Here is a 24,226-nt window from a genome sequence, read left to right on the forward strand (position 1 = left end):
CATCAAAGTGATGCAGTCAAAAGTTTGGACACCTACTCATTTTTATTTATTTTTACTATTTTCTACATTGTAGAATAATAGTGAAGACATCAAAACTATGAACAAACACATATGGAATCATTTAGTAACCAAAAAAAGTGTTAAACAAATCAAAATGTATTTTATATTTGAGATTCTTCAAATAGCCACCCTTTGCCTTGATGACAGCTTTGCACACTCTTGGCATCCTCTCAACCAGCTTCACCTGGAATGCTTTTCCAACAATCTAATGATTCAATCTCTTCGCAGCAAAATCTGCAGAGCTGGGAAGGTTGTATTCCCCATATAAATTACATTATTTTGGTTGCAAGAATGTTGTATAATAATTTAAATAGAAATTTATACATTTTGAATCCGGCGTCGTTTTGCTTATCAGTTCATAAACCATGTGCCATGGAATCAGTACGTCAAAAATCTCTTCCCAACAATTTTGTAATCTATATGGCATGGCTGTCAATCTTTGGACCTTGAATGAAACTGGTATATTTATTTATTTATCACAATTTTCTTTAACCAATTATGGTCTTTAATGCAGGGCCGACACACAAGTTCCTTACTTTTTCCCCCTACCACATTCCTCTTCCATTCTTGCAGTAATGCTGCAATTTGTTGGTTGTAATTTTGGGTAGAGCAGATATTTCCATATGTTTTTGTTAGCTGCATGTGCGACATAACTCCACCAGTCCTACCTATGATATCATTTACGAAGATTATACTTTTTTTTTTTATAATCCTAATATCATTGTTTTTTATCAATTAGTATATTTGAGTTTAATCACAATATTTGTTGTATTATTTGTTCTGTAGTTTCTGGTGGATGAAATTGTAATTGCAACCAACTTTCTTTGGCTTGTTTTAGAAATGGTGATATTTGGAAGATAACTGAAAGTGAGAGGTTGTAATCTGAATAAAGGGGAAAAAGGCCATTCTTGAACATAGGGTGAGACATTCTTACTAATTTGCTAGAGAACCAGTTTGGATTTAAGTATTGTTACTCAAATGCTTTAAACCCTTTTGCAATGAGAACGGTTGTCCTTTTTCCACAATTAAATAATTGGTTTGCATAAACAAACATAGCCTTCTCATCCTATCCCCATGCCCAGACAAAGTCACACCCCAGACCCAGGCCTCACCAGTGGGAGCAGTTGTGCAGGGTGTCGTGAAGGGTCTTGCGGAGGACAGAGTCCTTGTCATAGATGCCCCAGGTGGCCTGCAGTACTGAGTCTAACAGGCAGTCCCCGGCCGTGCGGTTCCACAGGGCATACAGCCTGCTGTCCAACCGCGTTCCTAGCTCTATAGACCAGTTGATGATGGGAGACTCCTCCTCCAGCTCTGAGAGAGAGAGGGAAAGTGAGGCTTTCAAAGGGCACTCTTTGGTTTTACATGGTGTGCAGGCTTTTGTTCCAGCCCAGAACTAACATCCCTGTTCAATTAATCAAGTATTGTAATGTGTAGGGATGTACAGTGATTAGTGATGTGCAGTTCGCAAACTATTCATTCTTTTGTAACGACTCTTTACTGACTCGAGAGTCATGATTCGTTTTTCGTTCATTTTGTTGTTCGTTTGACCTCCTGGCCACGATTACAACAGAAGGATTAAGACGCGCTTCTCCGGCTCAGTGGCTCCGAAGACGTGCGCCGACCAACAACTCTAAAATAGATCATGCTGCAGGCAGCAATAACAGCATAGAGAAGAAAAAGACATGTTTAGAACTCATAATTGATTGCATGGTTCAAGAATAAATGGAATTGATTGATTCTTGAATTTTATGATAGAACCAAAACATACACTGTCTTTGCTATAAAAAAAACTTGAGAACGAATCGTTTGGGGTGCTGCAGTTCGTTCAAGCAATGCATTCCACCAAGAGTCGTTCACAATCTTGTCCGTTTGCGGCCACAACTTTGTTTCAAATGTATACATAGCAATCAACAAATGTACACATTGTTTAAAGCACATTTTAAAAGTCTCAGTCACAAATGACAGCTCCATAAGCCCGTTATGGTGAACGACAACAGGCTTGTAGAATCATGACTCTTTCGAGTTTTCAGTTCATCATATTAATTATTTTTACTGAATGAGTTGAAAAGATCCAAGTCAGTAAAAAGAGCTGAACTTCCCATCACTAACAGTGATAGCAAGGACACCATTGTGATGCTGGGCTTGCACTATGTACAACGACAAGGTGCGGATGGCTGAAGGTGCCACCTTGATTCTACATGACCGGTGATGGCACTGGAAAGGACCCCAGCATGATCATATTTCAAAGAGGGGATCGAGTGTGATGAAAAGTGATACACCTGCACTTGCAGCTTCATCATAGCAGAGCGAAAGACAGGAGCGTTTGGAGGTGACTAGGGTGACTTTGGTCACCTGGTCTTCCATACACTGGCTTGTTACCCTTGGTGTGCTAAACAGGTCACAAGACACCCTAGAGAGTGTGAGCAATCAGTGTGGAAAAGTACCATTGACGGCGTGTGGAGGAAGTACAGTCATTTACTAAAGGTACTGGAGGAAGTAGTCATTCACTAAAGGCCTCTACACAGTCTACGCAACGGATCCGACTGAGGTTTGTTTGCATTGCTCTCAACGTAGTTCTAAGTACTTTTGTGCGGCAGAATTTTTTTTACGCGACGCAAATGCCGTAGCTCCGTTTGCGTAGACTGTGAAATCACTGTGGAGAGCCCTTTAGGGATCAGTGAAATCTTAAAACTCAATTAGCATGATTAGCATGGATGCAAGCACACACGATAATGGCAGGCAAAATGGCAGGCAGGGAATAGACCTGTAATACAACACTATACAGCAGCCTTCTCATGTAGTAGAGAGGGGATAGGAAGCTATACAGATGCCACCCACTGTTGACTATGACAATGGTCTCTCGCTCACACACACACACACAAAATTCAGTAAAATAGTGGTATTGTACAGTGCCTTGCAAAAGTATTCATCCCCCTTGGCGTTTTTCCTATTTTGTTGCATTACAACCTGTAATTTAAATTGATTTTTATTTGGATTTCATGTAATGGACATAAACAAAAGTCCAAATTGGTGAAGTGAAATGAAAAAAATAACTTGTTTCAAACAATTCTAAAAAATAAATAACGGAAAAGTGGTGCGTGCATATGTATTCAACCCCTTTGCTATGAAGCCCTTAAATAAGATCTGGTGCAACCAATTACCTTCAGAAGTCACATAATTAGTTAAATAAAGTCCACCTGTGTACAATCTAAGTGTCACATGATCTCAGCATATATACACACATGAAATTCTTGAGGGAAACAGAGGTTCACCTTCCAGCAAGACAATGGCCCTAAGCATACTACTAAAGCAACACTTGAGTGGTTTAAGGGGAAACATTTAAATTTCTTGGAATGGCCTAGTCAAAGCCCAGACCTCAATCCAATTGAGAATCTGTGGTATGACTTAAAGATTGCTGTACACCAGCGGAACCCATCCAACTTGAAGGAGCTGGAGCAGTTTTGCCTTGAAGAATGGGCAAAAATCCCAGTGGCTAGATGTGCCAAGATTATAGAGACATACACCAAGAGACTTGCAGCTGTAATTGCTGCAAAAGGTGGCTCTACAAAGTATTGACTTTGGGGGGGTGAATAGTTATGCATGCTCAAGTTCTGTTTTTTTGTCTTATTTCTTGTTTGTTTCACAATAAAACAATATTTTGCATCTTCAAAGTGGTAGGCATGTTGTGTAAATCAAATGATACAAACCCCCCCAAAATATCCATTTTAATTCCAGGTTGTAAGCCAACAAAACAGGAAAAATACCAAGGGGGGTTAATACTTTCGCAAACCACTGTAAGTTACTGAAATTCACATGAAGTAAGTCAATATTTCACCTTTCTGTACATCTCGGTCTAGCACCTCGTCAAACAGTTTCTCCTGAACTGTTGGGGGCAAGTCCTCGATATCTGCAGACAAAAACACACAGGGTGGCATTCAATTGCTTGAGATACACAACACAAAAAAGACATGATACAGTTCATCATCCAAAAACTTCCCAAAAAGGGAAAGTTAGAGGGCAAGTATTTATTTGACAACAGTGAAATGAAATGTAGGGCTTGGAGAAGAAAGTGAATCCGTCTTCACCTCTTGACCTGCACACGCCTTAAAAACTAAGCCAGGCTGAAGTGATTAGGGTTTAATATCCTGAGGTTGCAGGAGTCAATGCTGCATTGTAACTCTACAAGCTGACGTCTCTGCAAACTACAGACACCACATTTGACTGTTTTCTATCCAATGTCAAACCATGTTTTGTTTTGTGTTGCCTTTTCTTTCCACAATAAAGCTACAGGGCTACTGTGTGTGATTGGAGCCCTTGACAACAGTAGTGGCTATTCTTCAGCTCAATAAATGAATGCATTGACATTGTGCAACAGAACAGAGGGGCTTCTATAATGGCCAGAAGCCAATGCATCTGCATGCTCCCCAAATACTCTGCATACCAGACATCACTGCTTATCAGCCCTGCAGTTCTCGTCTTTAACCACAACGTAGCCTATTTCTCAAGTAGGAATTCAACTAAAATAGCTGTAGACTCAACCTTGCGTACCCTACCAAAAACGTTGTACCTATGGGCTCCAGACTAACTTTTCCCCCTGGTTTTTAAATTGGTGGCACCAGCATATGATTTGGTCACACCAAAGTTTTGCAGCGGCGTCACACAATAGAAAAAAGGAGTGGATTGGATTTTGAAATGTTATTCAATCAGAGAGTATTTTTGTTGTCCCGGAGCACTAATAGGGGGACAGGCCGTGAGTGGCTCGCTCATCACAGCAGCAGGCCCCAGCGAAACAGGCACAGGGCAGACACTTGCATTACAGGAATCATGAGGATAATGCTTTTTGACCAAATCATGGTTTTAGCCTCATAAAAAAAAAAAGAGTAAGTTTGGAGTGAAGTGATCATGTTGAATGTGCAGCTCGCACCGATACGTCCAATTAAGTTTACTTGCACAGTCAAGTCAAAGGATTGCAAAATGTGACTAAATAGTTGCAGTTTGGAGCCTTGTGTTTCACCAAATCATGATTGTAGCCTACTCAAAAACAGAAAATGTTGACAGAAATGACTAGCTAGAATTTGCAGCTCGCACAGATGCAAGCAATTCAATGTTTTACTCGCACAGCCAAGTCAAAGGGTGGAAATACGCAACCAAATCGCCACACAACAATACCCTAAGATGGTGCCAGGGAAAATATTTTTCTCAAGAGTAGTTGGAAACAACCATACCATTATGCAATTCCCTAACACAAAACATGTATTCTACCATCATATAGGCCTAAGACATGAAGCTTTAGTGTAGAAGAGCAGCAAAACAGTTGACGCCACATAACTATACACAGTAACTAGGCGAAATAAAACTACTGCAGAAGTATATAGTAGGTCAGAGGGAGGCTGACCTGCTGGCAGCGTGAAGGTGACCAGGTCAGTGAGGAAGTAGCAGGTGAAGTCTCCCTTGCGCTGCTGCAGGGAGGCAGCCACCTCACGGCGTATCTGCTCCGTCAGCTCAGGGCACACCATGGCTGGGATACACTTAGCTGCCTGCTGGGACACCTAGACAGTGACACAGAAATGATAAAATGTTTCCTACTGCAAATAAAACCCAGGTGAAACATTCAGAGTGTTGCAGAGAGAAATGTAATGAGTAGAATCCCTGACTCGATTCCCTGTTCAATCATATGTTTAACACAATCCATATCCATTTGAACGTTCAGTAACACTGCACCCTCCTGAACAGGCCCCAGGTAGACCCTGCCCTGTCCCGTCCTTCCTTAGGGGACATAATCCTGCCGGTCCTTCCAGGGCTCACACACACTCACTGACCCTGGGATAAGAGCCTCCTGTCAGCAGCGGGATAAACTGGGATCATGTTTACGCACCCATCGATCTGCCACACATACACCACATCCCATCCACTATGTCGTCTCCCGGTAGATAGAGGTTAACAAAGCTCATCAGCGGTATCTTCAAAACATTGATAAGCAGAACCTAACTCAACCTGGAGATGGAGTGACTATTAACCAATACATTTAATCTACACTAACTGGTACAGCAGAATAAAGACAACGGTCTTTGACCTGTACCATTACAGCTAACACATTGGCAGGGCCTGTATGTCGTCCTGACCTCAGTGAGGAGCACGGCCAGCATGTCCTGCCTCTGGAAGCGGATGGCCAGGTGGACCAGGGTGAAGCCATCGTCAAAGGCAGAGGGCCGGTTGAGAAGACGCACCTCGTCGGACGTCAGCTGCCTGGCGATGTCCCCACCTGATGATTTATAGGCCTCTACTGCAGCCAGGTCCCCCTCTACCACACCTGCAGAAAGAGAGGAGGAGGAGGAGGGGGGGAATCAGTGAGGAGTTAAAAACACAAGCTACACAGCACACACTACATAAACTCAGTGTAAAGGTCACAAAACATTAGGAACACCTTCCTAATATTGGAGTTGCAACCCCTTTTGCCCTCAGAACAGCCTCAATTCATCGGGGCATGGACTCTACAAGGTGTTGAAAACATTCCACATGGATGCTGGCCCATGTTGACTCCAATGCTTCCCACAGTTGTGTCAAGTTGGCTGGATGTCCTTTGGGTGGTGGACCATTCTTGATACACACGGGAAACTGTTGAGCGTGAAAAACCCAGCAGCATTGCAGTTCTTGACACACTCAAACCAGTGCTCCTGGCACCTAAAACCATACCCCGTTCAAAAGGAACTTAAATCTGTTATCTTGCCCATTCACACTCTGAATGGCACACATACACAATACAATCTCAACGTTTAAAAATACTTCTTTAACCTGTATCCTCCACTTCATCTAGACTGACAGAAGTGGATTTAATAAGTGACTTCAATAAGGGATCATAGCTTTCACCTGGTCAGTCTGTCATGGAAAGTGCAGGTGTTCCTAATGTTTTCTACACTCAGTTTATCTGTACATTGGACGTGGTGGAAATTCTTAGAGTTTGCCCAATCATTTGTAGGCTATTCCTTGCCAAAACCACATAGACACTGCGGTAGTTTTACTACTACAGTACTGAAACAAAAACACCATTTGAAAAAGAACAACATTATAGAAAGTGTGGGGGAAGATAAAAGTAGAGAACATTTCCAGTGCTACTACCAGCCTCATCATTTTCCGTCTGATTTCTGGAATACCCATGCAGCAGTCTCTGGCATATTTCACAACATTACTCCCTGGCTAACTATTGTTTAACACTCAAAAAGGGCCACACTCACACACAAAATGCTTTGAAGCATAATCAGTATTCAGACTTCTTCCCCTTTTCCACATTTTGTTACATTACAGCCTTATTGTAAAATAGATCACATTTTTTAAAATCCTCAATCTACACACAACACCCCATAATGACAAAGCGAAAACAAGTTTAGACATTTAGAAATACCTTATTTACATAAGTATTCAGACCCTTTGCTATGAGACTCGAAATTGAGTTCAGGTGCATCCTATTTCCATTGATCATCCTTGAGATGTTTCTACAACTTGATTGGAGTCCACCTGTGGTAAATTCAATTTATTGGACATGATTTGGAAAGGCACACACCTGTCAATATAAGGTCCCACAGTTGACAGTGCATGTCAGAGCAAAAACCAAGCCATGAGGTCGAAGGAACTGTCCGTAGAGCTCCGAGGCAGGATTGTGTCGAGGCACAGATCTGGGGAAGGGTACCAAAAAATGTCTGCAGCATTGAAGGTCCCCAAGAACACAGTGGCCTCCATCATTCTAAAGACTCTTCCTAGAGCTTGCCACCCAGCCAAACTGAGCAATTGGGGGAGAAGGGCCTTGGTCAGGGAGATGACCAAGAACCTGTTGGTCACTCTGACAGAGCTCCTCTGTGGTAATGGGAGAACCTTCCAGAAGGTCAACAATCTCTGCAGCACTCCAACAATCAGGCCTTTATGGTAGAGTGGCCAGACTGAAGCCACTCCTCAGTAAAAGGCACATGACAGCCATTGGTGTAAAGTACTTAAGTAGAAATACTTGAAAGTACTACTTACAGTGAGGGAAAAAAGTATTTGATCCCCTGCTGATGTTATTGCCCACTGACAAAGACATTATCAGTCTCATAGTAATGGTAGGTTTATTTGAACAGTGAGAGACAGAATAACAACAAAGAAATCCAGAAAAACGCATGTCAAAAATGTTATAAATTGATTTGCATTTTAATGAGGGAAAAAAGTATTTGACCCCTCTGCAAAACATGACTTACTACTTGGTAGCAAAACCCTTGTTGGCAATCACAGAGGTCAGACGTTTCTTGTAGTTGGCCACCAGGTTTGCACACATCTCAGGAGGGTTTTTGTCCCACTCCTCTTTGCAGATCTTCTCCAAGTCATTAAAGGTTTCAAGGCTGACGTTTGGCAACTCGAACCTTCAGCTCCCCCCTCAGATTTTCTATGGGATTAAGGTCTGGAGACTGGCTAGGCCACTCCAGGACCTTAATGTGCTTCTTCTTGAGCCACTCCTTTGTTGCCTTGGCCGTGTGTTTTGGGTCATTGTCATGCTGGAATACCCATCCACGACCCATTTTCAATGCCCTGGCTGAGGGAAGGAGGTTCTCACCCAAGATTTGACGGTACATGGCCCTGTCCATTGTCCCTTTGATGCGGTGAAGTTGTCCTGTCCCCTTAGCAGAAAAACACCCCCAAAGCATAATGTTTCCACCTCCATGTTTGACGGTGGGGATGGTGTTCTTGGGGTCATAGGCAGCATTCCTCCTCCTCCAAACACGGCGAGTTGAGTTGATGCCAAAGAGCTCCATTTTGGTCTCATCTGACCAAACACTTTCACCCAGTTCTCCTCTGAATCATTCAGATGTTCATTGGCAAACTTCAGACGGGCCTGTAAATGTGCTTTCTTGAGCAGGGGGATTTTGCGGCCGCTGCAGGATTTCAGTCCTTCACGGCGTAGTGTGTTACCAATTGTTTTCGTGGTGACTATGGTCCCAGCTGCCTTGAGATCATTGACAAGATCCTCCCGTGTAGTTCTGGGCTGATTCCTCACTGTTCTTATGATCATTGCAACTCCACGAGGTGAGATCTTGCATGGAGCCCTAGGCCAAGGGAGATTGACAGTTCTTTTGTGTTTCTTCCATTTGCGAATAATCGCACCAACTGTTGTCACCTTCTCACCAAGCTGCTTGGCGATGGTCTTGTAGTCCATTCCAGCCTTGTGTAGGTCTACAATCTTGTCCCTGACATCCTTGGAGAGCTCTTTGGTCTTGGCCATGGTGGAGAGTTTGGAATCTGATTGATTGATTGCTTCTGTGGACAGGTGTCTTTTATACAGGTAACAAGCTGAGATTAGGAGCACTCCCTTTAAGAGTGTGCTCCTAATCTCAGCTCGTTACCTGTATAAAAGACACCTGGGAGCCAGAAATCTTTCTGATTGAGAGGGGGTCAAATACTTATTTCCCTCATTCAAATGCAAATCAATTTATAACATTTTTGACATTTTTCTGGATTTTTGTTGTTGTTATTCTGTCTCTTACTGTTCAAATAAACCTACTATTCAAATTATAGACTGATCATTTCTTTGTCAGTGGGCAAACGTACAAAATCAGCAGGGGATCAAATAATTTTTTCCCTCACTGTAAGTCGTTTTTTGGGGTATCTGTACATTACTATTGATCTTTTTGACAACTTTTACTTCACTACATTCCTAATTAAAAGAATGTACTTTCTACTCCATACATTTTCCCTGACACCCAAAAGTACTCATTACATTTTGAATGCTTAGCAGGACAGGAACATGGTCTAATTCACCTACTTAAAAAGAGAAAATCCCTGGTCATTCCTACTGCGTCTAATCTGGCGGACTGATTAAACACAAATGCTTTGTTTGTAAATTATGTCTGTGTTGGAGTGTGCTCCTGGCTATCCCATTTTAAAAAATTAACAAGAAAATTGTGTCGTCTAGTTTGCTTAATATAAAGGAATTTGAAAGGATTTACCCCTTTACTTTTACTTTTGATACTTAAGTATATTTGAGCAATTACATTTACCATTGATCCTCAAGTATATTTAAAACCAAATACTTTTACTCAAGTAGTATTTTACTGGGTGACTTTCACTTTTACTTGAGTCATTTTCTATTAAGGTATCTTTACCTTTACTCAAGTATGACAATTGGGTACTTTTTCCACCACTGATGACAGCCTGCTTGTAGTTTGCCAAAAGGCACCCAAATGACTCTCATATCATGAGAAACAAGATTCTCTGGTCTGATGAAACCAAGATTGAACTCTTTGGCCTGAATGCCAAACGTCCCTACGGTGAAGCATGGTGGTGGCAGCATCATGCTGTGGGGATGTTCTTCAGCGGCAGGGACTGGGAAACTAGTCAGAATCGTGGCAAAGATGAACGGAGCAAAGTACAGAGAGATCCTTGATGAAAACCTGCTCCAGAGCGCTCAGGACCTCAGACTGGGGCGAAGGTTCACCTTCACACATGCCAACGACCCTAAGCACACAGCCAAGACAACGCAGGAGTGGCTTCGGGACAAGTCTCAATGTCCTTGAGTGACCCAGCCAGAGCGCGGACTTGAACCCAATCGAACATCTCTGCAGAGACCTGAAAATAGCTATGCAGCAACGCTCCCCAGCAACGCTCCCCATCCAACCTGATAGAGCTTGAGAGGATCTGCAGAGAAGAATGGGAGAAACTTCCCAAATACAGGTGTGCAAAGCTTGTAGCGTCATACCCAAGAAGACTCGAGGCTGTAATCACTGCCAAAGCTGCTTCAACAAAGTACTGAGTAAAGTGTCTGAATACTTATGTAAATATGATATTTCAGCTTTTTTAATAAATCTGCAAAAATTTTATAGAATACTGTTTTTGCTTTGTCATTATGGGGTATTGTGTGTAGATTGATGATGGAAAAAAACTATTTAATAAATTTTAGAATAAGGCTGTAACGTAATAGAATGTGGAAATATTCAAGGGGTCTGAATACTTTCCTAATGCTCTGTATATGGGTGTGTGTTTTAGCTGCAGTAAAAAGTAGAAACATGGAGAAAGGAACCAAGACAAAAAGTGAGTGGGAGGACTAACTGTGCTGTTCGGAGCTTGCCAGAGAGTAATAAAGAGAGAGGGAGAGAGAGCTCAGACAGGAATGTGAGAGACTGGACCACAACCACTTCTCACAGCAGTCCATTAGTGGGTGTGCCTGCCAGCCGTCCTGCACTCACACATCATTTACAGCACACATACACAAAACATTAGGAAGGAAATGGATACAAAAGAGTTGCTCTATATTTGGAAGGGTGGAGAACATTGAAAAATATTGAAGACAGAAAATGAATGAACGTGCTCATTTCCCCCCACAGAAAATGTCCATGTAACGGGCCTTTTCAAATCAATTTACATCCATAAATGTTGTTGATGTGATATTGATATGCAATTTAGCAGACCCTTTTATCCAAAGCAACTTCGTTATGCATGCATCAATTTTTACATATGGGTGGCTCTGGGAATTGAACCCATAATCCTGACGTTGCAAGCCCCATGCTCTACCAACGGAGCTACAGAGGACCATTGTTGTAAATTAGCATCAGCAATCTAGGTACATGTAGGTGCAGATCAGTAGGCCTACACTAAACACAGAACACTCAGAAGATAAACTACAACAACATTCTTATGACCGCATGGAGTTACAGTGGGGGAAAAAAGTATTTAGTCAGCCACCAATTGTGCAAGTTCAACCACATAAAAAGATGGAGAGGCCTGTAATTTTCATCATAGGTACACGTCAACTATGACAGACAAATTGAGAAGAAAATAAATCCAGAAAATCACATTGTAGGATTTTTTATGAATTTATTTGCAAATTCTGGTGGAAAATAAGTACCGTATTTTCCGCACTATAAGGCGCACTTAAAAGCCTTTCATTTTCTCAAAAAACGACAGTGCGCCTTATAATCCGGAGCGCCTTATGTATGGATCAATTGGTTAATTGGTTGATCCATACTGGTTGTACACGGCGCTCAAGGTGCTCTGTCAAAATGTTTCAGTATGAAAAACCAATAAAAACAATTTAATAATAATGAAATGTTTCAGTACGACTGGTAAACTACAAAGCCGCACCACTTGCAGCATTACGGTAGCCAGTACACACCGGTATTGTGCTTACTCACAGTCCCACACCACTTGTGTGTGTATAAAGACCCCAAAATGGCACCTTTCAAGAGACACGCTTACGACGCAGAGTTCAAGCTCAAGGCTGTCGGTCATGCAGTAGAATATGGAAATAGAGCAGCAGCGAGAGAATTCAACATTAATGAATCAATGGTACGGAAGTGGAGGAAGCAAGAAGATGACCTGCGCCAAGTAAAGAAGACTAAACAGAGTTTCCGCGGGAACAAAGCGAGATGGCCACAGTTAGAGGACAAACTCGAACAGTGGGTTGTTGAACAGAGAGCAGCAAGTAGAAGCGTCTCTACAGTCACTATTCGAATGAAGGCAACAGCGCTAGCACGGGACATGACAATCGATGAATTTCGAGGCGGTCCTTCTTGGTGCTTTCGTTTTATGAAAAGACGTAATCTCTCCATCCGCACACGAACTACCGTCTCGCAGCAACTGCCAAAAGATTACCAAGAAAAGCTGGTCACTTTCCGCGCATACTGCAAAAATAAGATCACTGAAAAGAAGATCCGGCCAGAGCATATCACCAACATGGACGAGGTTCCACTCACCTTTGATATTCCCGTGAACCGCACTGTGGAGAAAACGGGGACCAGTACGGTGTCTGTACGTACCACAGGGAATGAGAAGTCATCCTTCACTGTAGTTCTCGCCTGCCAGGCTAATGGCCAGAAACTTCCACCCATGATTATTTTCAAGAGGAAGACCTTGCCAAAAGAGAACTTTCCAGCCGGCGTCGTCATCAAAGCTAGCCCGAAGGGATGGATGGATGGATGAGGAAAAGATGAGTGAGTGGCTGAGAGAAATTTACGTCAAGAGACCGGGTGGCTTTTTCCACACAGCTCCGTCCCTATTGATCTACGACTCAATGCGCGCCCATATCACCGATGCTGTCAAAAAACAAGTGAAGCAAACTAATTCGGAGCTTGCCGTCATTCTGGGTGGATTAACTAAAGAACTCCAGCCGCTAGATATTGGTGTCAACAGGGCGTTCAAAGCTAGACTGCGAGCTACGTGGGAGCAGTGGATGACAGAAGGCGAACACACCTTCACCAAGACGGGGAGACAGCGCCGGGCGACTTACGCCACTATCTGCCAATGGATCGTGGATGCCTGGGCTGATATATCGGTCTCAACTGTGGTCAAAGCTTTCACGAAGGCAGGAATAATATCTGAACTGCCAGGCAACAGCAGCGACACTGACTCGGATAATGACGAGAGGGAGCCGGGCAGGTTGGATGCCGTAGTCGCCCAACTGTTCAATTCGGACACTGAAGAAGAAGAATTCGAGGGGTTCGTGGATGGGGAATGAACTGAAAAAGTGAGCTTTACGTGTTATATGTAACTGAACAATGTTGAGTTATGCACTAACGTTTGATTTAGTGGTATCAGACTGTTTCTTTTACTACGTGTTTACTGAATCAGGGAAAGGTTCCCCTCCACGTTTGGGAGAAGAGTGAGCAAGGCTGGGAGATATTGTTAATATGCACATTAACGTTTGAACAACATTACCATGGGAGTGAACGGAGTTGTCAGAACGCTTAATAAAGTTTGACTTTATCGGACTGTTTTGTTGACATTCCTTTTAGCACAGCTCCATCTAGTGGATGCATAACGCAACCCCAGTCAATTCGTTTGACTACAGTATCTTCTATTCTATGCGCCTTATAATCCGGTGCGCCCTATATATGAAAACAGTTCTAAAATAGGCCATTCATTGAAGGTGCGCCTTATAATCCGGTGCGCCTTATAGTGCGGAAAATACGGTATTTGGTCACCTACAAACAAGCAATATTTCTGGCTCTCACAGACCTGTAACTTCTTCTTTAAGAGGCTCCTCTGTCCTCCACTCGTTACCTGTATTAATGGCACCTGTTTGAACTTGTTATCAGTATAAAAGACCTGTCCACAACCTCAAACAGTCACACTCCAAACTCCACTATGGCCAAGACCAAAGAGCTGTCAAAGGACAACAGAAACACAATTGTAGACCTGCACCAGGCTGGGAAGACTGAATCTGCAATAGGTAAGCAGCTTGGTTTGAAGAAATCAACTGTGGGAGCAATTATTAGGAAATGGAAGACATACAAGACCACTGATAATCTCCCTCGATCTGGTGCTCCACGCAAGATCTCACCCCGTGGGGTCAAAATGATCACAAGAACGGTGAGCAAAAATCCCAGAACCACACGGGGGGACCTAGTGAATGACCTGCAGAGAGCTGGGACCAAAGTAACAAAGCCTACCATCAGTAACACACTACGCCGCCAGGGACTCAAATCCTGCAGTGTCAGACGTGTCCCCCTGCTTAAGCCAGTACATGTCCAGGCCCGTCTGAAGTTTGCTAGAGTGCATTTGGATGATCCAGAAGAGGATTGGGAGAATGTCATATGGTCAGATGAAACGAAAATAGAACTTTTTGGTAAAAACTCAACTCGTCCTGTTTGGAGGACAAAGAATGCTGAGTTGCATCCAAAGAACACCATACCTACTGTGAAGCATGGGGGTGGAAACATCATGCTATGGGGCTGTTTTTCTGCAAAGGGACCAGGACGACTGATCCGTGTAAAGGAAAGAATGAATGGGGCCATGTATCGTGAGATTTTGAGTGAAAACCTCCTTCCATCAGCAAGGGCATTGAAGATGAAACGTGGCTGGGTCTTTCAGCATGACAATGATCCCAAACACACCGCCCGGGCAACGAAGGAGTGGCTTCGTAAGAAGCATTTCAAGGTCCTGGAGTGGCCTAGCCAGTCTCCAGATCTCAACCCCATAGAAAATCTTTGGAGGGAGTTGAAAGTCCGTGTTGCCCAGCGACAGCCCCAAAACATCACTGCTCTAGAGGAGATCTGCATGGAGGAATGGGCCAAAATACCAGCAACAGTGTGTGAAAACCTTGTGATGACTTACAGAAAACGTTTGACCTGTGTCATTGCCAACAAAGGGTATATAACAAAGTATTGAGAAACTTTTGTTATTGACCAAATACTTATTTTCCTCCATAATTTGCAAATAAATTCATAAAAAAATCCTACAAATGTGATTTTCTGGAAAAAAAATTCTCATTTTGTCTGTCATAGTTGACGTGTACCTATGATGAAAATTACAGGCCTCTCATCTTTTTAAGTGGGAGAACTTGCACAATTGGTGGCTGACTAAATACTTTTTTTCCCCACTGTATGTATGCAAAAAAATATATACAATTTCGCCTGGCACAAAGCATCTAGACCTACCACTTTCCTTTATTTTCTCCAGTCCCCTCTCCTTGTTATCTCTCCTGTGTGTCCAGATCTCCATTTGACAGAGTCAGGACACACTTTTTACGAGAAAGCCAATTTTTGATTGAATTTCCCCTTACGGTAACACCAAATCAATTGAATTAACTAAAGGCTGGCTATGAGCCTGCATTCATAGGAGTCTGTGATTGATCTCAGACGCAGCAGAAACCCAGGGCCCTCAATGGTCGGTCAAGGAAGAAGTACAGACAGAGGTCCAGATGAACAGTCAGCAACAGGCCTGTGTGTTACTGTACCTCCCAATTGTTTTGACAGATTTCCAACTGGCAGCGTCGGCACTACTTCACAGGTCTTCTGCCACAACAGTAGCCTGTGACAACCAGTGACACACAGGCTAGCACTTCAGAATAGAGGGGGCAACATGCCATCTACATCAGTTTGTGCCCATTTACGACTTCTTTCCACAATGGCTTCATGGCTAAATTAGCCTACTGATAGTATGCATGATATAGCCTAGGTTAGGTAGTGTGTGATTCAGGGCTAGGACTACTCATGATAGCAACCAAAGAAAATAGATGACTTGCTCTATAGATTGCATACAGTGGGTTTATCCAAACAGGTTCTTCCCGCGGAACCGATTCCTGTTCAATAATTTATCCAATTATATCATATTTAATGTTTCAGGTTGTGTTGCAGCCTTGCAGGCAAGTCATGTAGCCTAGTTGATGTGCTAGCTACGCCCAGGGGTATTCAACTCCAGTCCTTCTGGGCTGACGCGTCTATGGGTTTTTTCTTCTTGGTACCAATAGATCTACCCACTCACACATGTCAAACAAGACTAGTATTGCAGCCTCTGTGCATTCACTCCTTTTACTGATTCATTCAGGTGTAATACAGGCAAGTAGACACACATCCTTATGTAGAACAGAAACTTGCAAACACACTCACACAGAAAGACAGGTTGTCAGCGAAAGCTTCCTGAAGCATAGAGACCACTTGAAGCCAGCATGCTGTGTTCAGGCAATGAAGAGTCTGTCTAATAAAAGATGAGAAACTCAGCTAATAAACCTGCTGTGGAACAAGCCAGTGGGCTGTAAAGCAGACAAGGAGGCCCTCAGTCATGCAGACTGCCCTTAATACAAAATGGGCATCTTGTCCTACAGTGGAGCAAACATCCTCAATCGCTAGCTTCTGGAGAGTACAGGCTTGGAGTGTATCATAGCAACATGACTAAAACTGCTCCTGGATATGCAATTTTTATGCAGGGTACATCCCACAATGCATTGTTAATGCCCCCATTTTACAGATTTTGCTTTGTTTTAAACAAACATTCAAAAGCTTAGCCTACATAATTATATGACACATTTCTACTGAGGATCATTGTGAAAAATACTATCTGGAAGCTAACGTAGGCTCATATGTAATTCATTAAGTCCAGGTGAGATGCTTGTTTAAACAAGTAACCTAAACATGTACACAAATTACATGTAACGCTAAACCAGCAGAGGGTACGTAACAGGGCTCTGGTCATGCAAACAGCAGGCTGAACGTCCTCTTCGATGTGAACGCCTGTATATTTTTGACTTGTGCACCAGTCAGTTATTTTTAGTGCAAGGCCTGCGGGCTTCCAGGCTGTCTAGCACCGCACGCTGGGCCCACTGTTTATCAGCCCCTGGGACTGAAGGGCAGGGTGTGTGTGTGTGTGTGTGTGTGTGTGTGTTGAGAGTGAGGGATCCCCTGCAGCACACAACGGACATGCTGGCCTCCCCTTCACAGTATTAAGTGGGGTCCCCTCAGACAATGGGGAGAACAGTCTTTGCTATGGGGAGTCCTTTGGATCAGCTGACAAACTGACTGGGATGAGCAACTCCACTATAAACAGCAGAGAGGCTAGCTAGCCAATGGAATCCTCTCTGCCATGTAGTCCAGACAGCAGCAGTGGAATTCACTCAGTCACCATTATGAGGCTTGCCTTCATTAACTTCAGGAGAAGTGCCGCTGATTGGACAAGCCCTTGATTCAAAGCTTCAAGGGACACTCTCTGAAAGGGAAGGTAGAGTATCCTCTTCACTCATCACACAGGCTCGCTAGACTGTGCATGATAGAGGTTGGGGGATAGATATAGCTGCCTCGCACATGTCTTTCTATAAATAAAAATGGGGCTAATGTGTGACATTGGGATACACATTTTAAAATGGTTTGAAACAAAAATAAAAATGATTATGCAGTTCCACGTGCACTTAGAGGAATGCAAATTAGCCCATAACTCCACCAATACAACATAGGCCTAGGACCAGGGGTCACGTTAACGAAGGATTTTGCGTTTTTCATGCAGAAAATATCTTGCTGCGTTTTCTAAATGCAGATCTAAAATGCTTCTGCTCGGCTTCAGTCAGGGTCGCTGCAAATCATGAACGTAAAAGGACTAATTTCGTGCTTCAATTGCACTTCTCCACTCTGATTAAATATCTTTGCGCTCATCATTGGATCACCAGAGAGCGCTCTGACTGACCTGTTGGCTACTGTTCTCCATTACTTTCCTCCGGTGTAGTTTCTCTGGTAGCAAGTTAAAATGCAAGATTAACTTTGAGTTAAACAATAGGAAATGTAGCTGGCTACATTCTTTCTATGATAAACATTAGAAATATGATGGCCATGCATCGATTTTGCCAACAATTCCTTGCTTTTTCAATGTAAGCTAATTTACTTGTGGCTGTTAGCGAAATCACTTTGCACTTCTGTTGTCATCTGATGGAGAAACAAATTCTGCCGAATGCGTTGCACTAATGTATGTTTTGTATAGAAAAACTACATAGTTGCACGCAGGGCCTAAAATTGGTCCGCCACCTGCCAAATGCGGGTAGATTTTGGCATTGGCGGGTAAGATGTCAATTTCACCAGCCACGTTGACTGGTGGTCAGGGCTCCACAGTGCAAGCATTTCACTCCCAATTGACAATAGAAATTGTCAAGTATAATCACATGTATAGTAAAATAAATGCTGCAGTAGCTGTTTTCAAAGTATTTCCACCGTTTTGTTTCATAGCTGGTAAATTCAATCGCACAAAGTCAAAGAACTACAAATCCTACACAGCCCATTCCACATCGCGCTGCAACACTGCCTGGCTGGGGGCTGTGCGCAAGTGAAGCAGTGAGTGAAAGATTCATTTTTAGAAGCGCTGCGCACAGGCATAAAAGTTGGTCTAATTTACTTGAAACTAAAGTCTACTGTGAGACTTTCTCCTTGTGTTTCTTGGCTATTGTTTTGTTCACAAGCTAGGTTGTTTTTCTATGTTTGAGTTTCAACTGCTAGGGAAGAGCTTCTACTAGTCAGACTCAATCGCATAGGAGCAAACATGACTTGAGTCGCATTACCACGGTAACCTCCCACCCTCAAAGGGGCAGGTGAACATTTTAGTCTTATCTGTGATATTTTGGTTAAAAGACTCAGGTCACTAAAATTAAACAATATACATTAAATAGTTTTTTTTTTATATAGTGCCTAATATAGACTCCCCACCACCCCAAAAAAGTGTAAAATAAGTAGGCCATTACCGCTTTAAGAACACTGCATTTTTGCCAATGCATTGATATTCAAATTATTATTACATTCTAAAATGTGGAAAAGAATGTGGACTTGCCTGACTAAATAGATTGGATGCCGATCTTTCTGTAACCCATGTGGCCGATGCAGGAAACACATAATAAAGCCATGAATAGTGGTAGCATTAATCTCACCATTTGAATCTCACCATCGCTGTTTTTATAATGAGAAAGCAACCAAAAACCAGGTTCCTTTAGTAATGGAAGGATTATGCATCGAAAGCTAAGTTGAAGCTGGCATTAGATGTCCTCATAATACCCGCACGTGGTTTTACTGCAACAGAGTAACGCAACACACTTCAATTGAAGCGGCGGGAAACAAATGAAAGTGACCACATCTCTCATAAAAACTGATCAGAAATGAAATCACTGATAATTATAAGGGAGCAGGATAACTTATAAATTGGCTACAATAATTACTAAGACTTTCAAGCACTGAATTTTTTAAGGTAAAACTATTCCAGTATTTGAATTTCTGGGCTCCAAATTCAAATTGGCCTTTTCAAGGCCCTTATATTGTTTAAAATTGCAGGTCTAACATGGAAAACAAAATGTATTTGTCATGTTATTTCATTACCAGTTCATATTATGAATAAGCCTACTAGGCTATGTAATTTGTTGTCATTATATCCAGAATAATTCATAGGAATAGCATTGGGTGTTGCGCAATAGTCTATCCCACACAATTGCGCACAGTAGACAGTGTCCAATCCGAGGCACAAAAACATATGAAAACATGAACTCATTACGTTGATGCTTTCTCTGTTAAATATAATGAGAACCTGCTATAAACCAAGCAGACAACAGATGATCAACATTAATTCGCTAGGGATATTAGATCCAACATGGATCCAGGCACACCGGCGTAACGAATGATACACCAAAATATTTGGGAGATTCCTCGCAAACACCTTTTTATCTAGCACTTGGGCTGTTGTTGCATCACATGCGCTATCACAACAGCTGTTTGTCACTTGACTGTCATTCAGAAAACTCCTTCCTGGATCAGATGGTGTGAAAATATCACAGTGTAATTAAACAGCGCGACACCAAATGCGCATCCAACAAGTATTATGCATAATTATTGAAGAATAACCTTTTCCGATAGAAGCATTCGATTTTGCAATCGCAAACATTTTTGGGATGCGTGTGCCCATGAAAACTGTTTTCACCACGTAACATAAAGAGACACTAAATGTTAGGTAGTTACACTGCATTTCTGAAATCTCCATACAAAAACAAAAACGGTCCGTTCAGCTACATCCAGGATTCTCACAGGGTTCAAGTTCAATGTCTAATTTAACTGATTAATATATGATATAACGACAACTTACACTGCCATAAATACAAGGACAGAAAACTAAAAAGTATTGTCACATGATTTGACAAATCCGTCAAATCACAAACCATGAGAAAGTGTTAAACAAGAGTTAAAACAGCAGATTTAATCTTAATGTAATGAAAACATTGGCAGATTATCATCAATGATTTATCAACAGCTGTAACAAGTTGTCCAGTGTAGGAAATCCTCACTGGTACCCTGGTTTATAGAACAACCCACATGCTGTTCAGTCTAGCAAACGAGAATATCTGTTGGGGGAGGAGGGTAGGATAAGGGTTGGAGGAACATAGTGAACCTATAGACTATGGTCGAGTTCCTGCCTGACAGATTGGTATATCATATGATGTGGTTAGCTGATATGGTACCTATCCGGCATTCATCTGCACTGTAGTCAGACAGGAACTCAACCTCTGGCTCCAGTCAACAAAGCACAGCAGTTCCCAACTGTTCATCCATCCACCCACTCAGCTTGCACAGGCGGCAGCCTCTCCTCTCACAGCATGAGCAGGGAAGCTGTTAACTCACTGCATAAAATGCATAATATAACACTTAATGCTAATTGTTGCTAAGTTGCAACAGAGATAGAATACTTTCCCACACAAGTTGAAGAACTCCCATTTCACAACAGAAGTACATAAATACAGGGGAGTTATTTCTCATTCTCCACAGCAGGCAATGCAGAGACATAAACAGGGTTCGAGTTAACATTGATTTCCTTGCATCCACTCACGCACTGACTCACCTGCACAGGCATTGAGAAACAACCAGTCAGTCCTCCTCATCCTGTTCTTTATCTGTTTAAGCCTCTTAAAGTCCACCTGCCGCTCCTCTATGCTCTCCACTCCGGCTCCCGATGCCAGCTCGATCCTCTGAAAGTCCATTTTAACCTCCGCCTCCCGCTTGGAGGTGTGTGGGGACCTTCTCTGGCCACCGCTGCACCCCACTACTCCACCTCCGCCTCTTCCCACACTCACACCCCCACCCCCCTTCCTGTTGTCACTGTCCTGCTTGTTGAGTATGGAGGGTGGTAGGATCTCGGGCTTCGAGGCCAGTTCGATGGGTTTTGCCAAGCTATTGGGCCTGGAGTGGTCACACACCACACATTTGCACGCTTTGGGCCAGTTTGCATAAGTGCAGGCGGCACAGGGCCAGTGCTGGGCGTGGGTGTTGAGGCGGTTGCGGTCGTTATACTCCTCGCAGGGGTCCGTAGGGGTGGAGGGGGGTGCGGGTCGGCATCCTGAGCCTGAGGTCTGGGGTGACTCAGTGGGGCTGCGTGGCTGCTGCGCCAACCCCTGGTGGCGCTGCTCCTGCTGATGTCCCTGATGCCGCTGGCACAGACATTGGGTGCAGCGAATGGCACTGGGCCAGTTTAAGTAGGTGCACATGTGGCAGGACCACTTGCTGGAGAGGGGCTCGGGGGAGTCTCTGATGCGGACACGGGGGCGGGCACTGGAGTCTGGGCAGATTAGGAGGCTGGAGCCTCCCTGGGGCAGGATGTTGCTGTGACTCAGACTCAGGGGTTCCCACTGGCGGCTGGCGTCCAGGCCAGGGCTGCTCCGGAAGGGCTCCACGGTGATGATGGCGCCCCCGCTGGGCCTCTGGGCGCGGCACATGGTGCACCTGATGGCCGAAGGCCAGTTCTCAAACGTGCAGTACTCACAGGCCCACTTGGCACCCAGCTCGGTCATCGTCACTCCACCGCTGGGAGGGACTCTGCTTAGCAGCTCCAGTCAAGGAGATCACACAGGCAAGCAGGATGCTAGGGAAAAAACAAACACAGGATAGGGTGAGGAGGGGCAATACTGGTCTGTAATCATCACAGACTGACTGCACTGTACACATTATGCAGAAACACACAGAATAAAGATCACAGATAGACCTAATATACACATTTAGACTTTAAATGGATGTCAACTTTGAAAGGAAATGTTTTCATAAGTAAAACAAGAACATCATTAGTTTGGCTAGTTAAGCCTACTATTATAGATAGAGTAACAGACCTGATATTAGAGACCTCAAAACTCTTTTTGACACAAAAACTAAGAAAGCTACACTACCACTTGTATTTCACAACTTCTGGGTCATTGTTAAACACTGTCAAACAGGGGGAGCAGGTCATGAAAAACAGCCTTCGCATTCATATCAACCCTGCTCAAACAGCTAAAACGATGTGCACTCTTGACCCGGCACTAATTCTCAGTAGGGTAAATCAAAGCCTGAGAGGCTCAGTGCAGCTGAACCCACATAGAAAGAAGCCAAGAGAAGCAGGCTGCAACCCAATCTTCTGCCTCCATGCCTCTTAAAACTGACACCGTAAACGCATCCGTAGACACAGAGCAAAGAGCTGTGTTACCTGGAGAGATGAAACCAAAACACCAGACAACACTCAAACTCATACCAATAATGAACCTTAAAAAGGTAGACTCAGCAAAATGATGTTGCCATGAGCAACACCGTAGATGTTGCGATGAGCGAGATGCAATACTTCGCTCTCACAGTGACATGCAGGTTTTCTGCACATAGTCTATGACTAGGGTGGCTGGAGTATTTGACAATTTTTAGGGCCTTCCTCTGACACCGCCTGGTATAGAGGTCCTTGATGGCAGGAAGCTTGGCCCCAGTGATGTACTGGGCCTTACGCACTACCCTCTGTAGTGCCTTGTGGTCGGAGGCCGAGCAGTTGCCATACCAGGCAGTGATGCAAACAGTCAGGATGCTCTCGATGGTGCAGCTGTAGAACCTTGAGGATCTGATGCCAAATCTTTTCAGTCTCCTTAGGGGGAATAGGTTTTGTCGTGCCCTCTTCACAACTGTCTTGGTGTGCTTGAACCATGTTAGTTTGTTGGTGATGTGGACACCAAGGAACTTGAAGCTCTCAACCTGCTCCACTACAGCCCTATCGATGAGAATGGGGGCGTGCTCTGTCCTCTTCTTTTTCCTGTAGTCCACAATCATCTCCTTTGTCTTGATCACATTGAGGGAGAGCTTGTTGTCCTGGCACCACACGGCCAGGTCTCTGACCTCCTCCCTATAGGCTCTCGTCGTTGTCGGTGATCAAGCCTACCAATGTTGTGTCATCGGCCAACTTTTTTTTTTGTTAAATAGATTTGTTCTTATTTTTTGGGGGGGGATAGATCAGCTTTAATATATCAGATAGATTGTAACTTCCATCAATGTAATTGTCTGGATCATTTCCAATCCCTCATGTTTTTTTTCTTCTCATATACAGTGCTATGAAAAAGTATTTGCCCCCTTTCTAATTTTCTCTACTTTTGCATATTTGTGATACTGAATGTTATCAGATCTTCAACCAAAATCTAATATTAGATAAAGGGAACATAAGTGAACAAATAACACAACAATTACATATTTATTTCATAAACAAAGTTATGCAACACCCAATTCCCCTGTGTGAAAAAGTAATTGCCCCCTTACACTCAATAACTGGTTGTGCCACCTTTAGCTGCAATGACTCCAACCAAATGCTTCCTGTAGTTGTTGATCAGTCTCTCACGTCGCTGTGGAGGAATATTGGCCCACTCTTCCATGCAGAACTGCTTTAACGCAGTGACGTGTGGGTTTTCAAGCATGAACTGCTCGTTTCAAGTCCTGCCACATCTCAATTGGGATTAGGTCTGGACTTTGACTAGGCCATTCCAAAACTTCCAAATTGTTGCTTTTTAGCAATTTTCATGTAGACTTGATTGTGTGTTTTGGATCATTGTCTTGCTGCATGACCCAACTGCACGTCAGCTTCAGCTCACAGACGGATGGTCTGACATTCTCCTGTAGATTTCTCTGATACAGAGCAGAATTCATGGTTCCTT

General features: G+C 43.3%; 1 protein-coding gene across 2 annotated transcripts in view; it reads right to left on the reverse strand.

The window, feature by feature from the left end:
• The window catches only part of LOC121571168 (ubiquitin thioesterase Zranb1), a 40,774-nt gene that overhangs the window by 5,129 nt on the left and 11,419 nt on the right, over nucleotides 1-24,226 (reverse strand). For both annotated transcript variants that reach the window (XM_041882516.2, XM_041882506.2), the window contains exons 2-6: nucleotides 21,142-22,158; nucleotides 6,183-6,370; nucleotides 5,456-5,609; nucleotides 3,896-3,967; nucleotides 1,173-1,371 (exon numbers count right to left, since the gene is read on the reverse strand). In XM_041882516.2, coding sequence (XP_041738450.1) covers nucleotides 1,173-1,371; nucleotides 3,896-3,967; nucleotides 5,456-5,609; nucleotides 6,183-6,370; nucleotides 21,142-22,087 — 1,559 coding nt within the window. In that variant the 5' untranslated portion in view covers nucleotides 22,088-22,158. The remainder of the gene's footprint in view (nucleotides 1-1,172; nucleotides 1,372-3,895; nucleotides 3,968-5,455; nucleotides 5,610-6,182; nucleotides 6,371-21,141; nucleotides 22,159-24,226) is intronic.

The sequence above is a fragment of the Coregonus clupeaformis genome, chromosome 1, assembly GCF_020615455.1.
Source record: "Coregonus clupeaformis isolate EN_2021a chromosome 1, ASM2061545v1, whole genome shotgun sequence".
NCBI classification, from domain to species: Eukaryota; Metazoa; Chordata; class Actinopteri; order Salmoniformes; family Salmonidae; genus Coregonus; species Coregonus clupeaformis.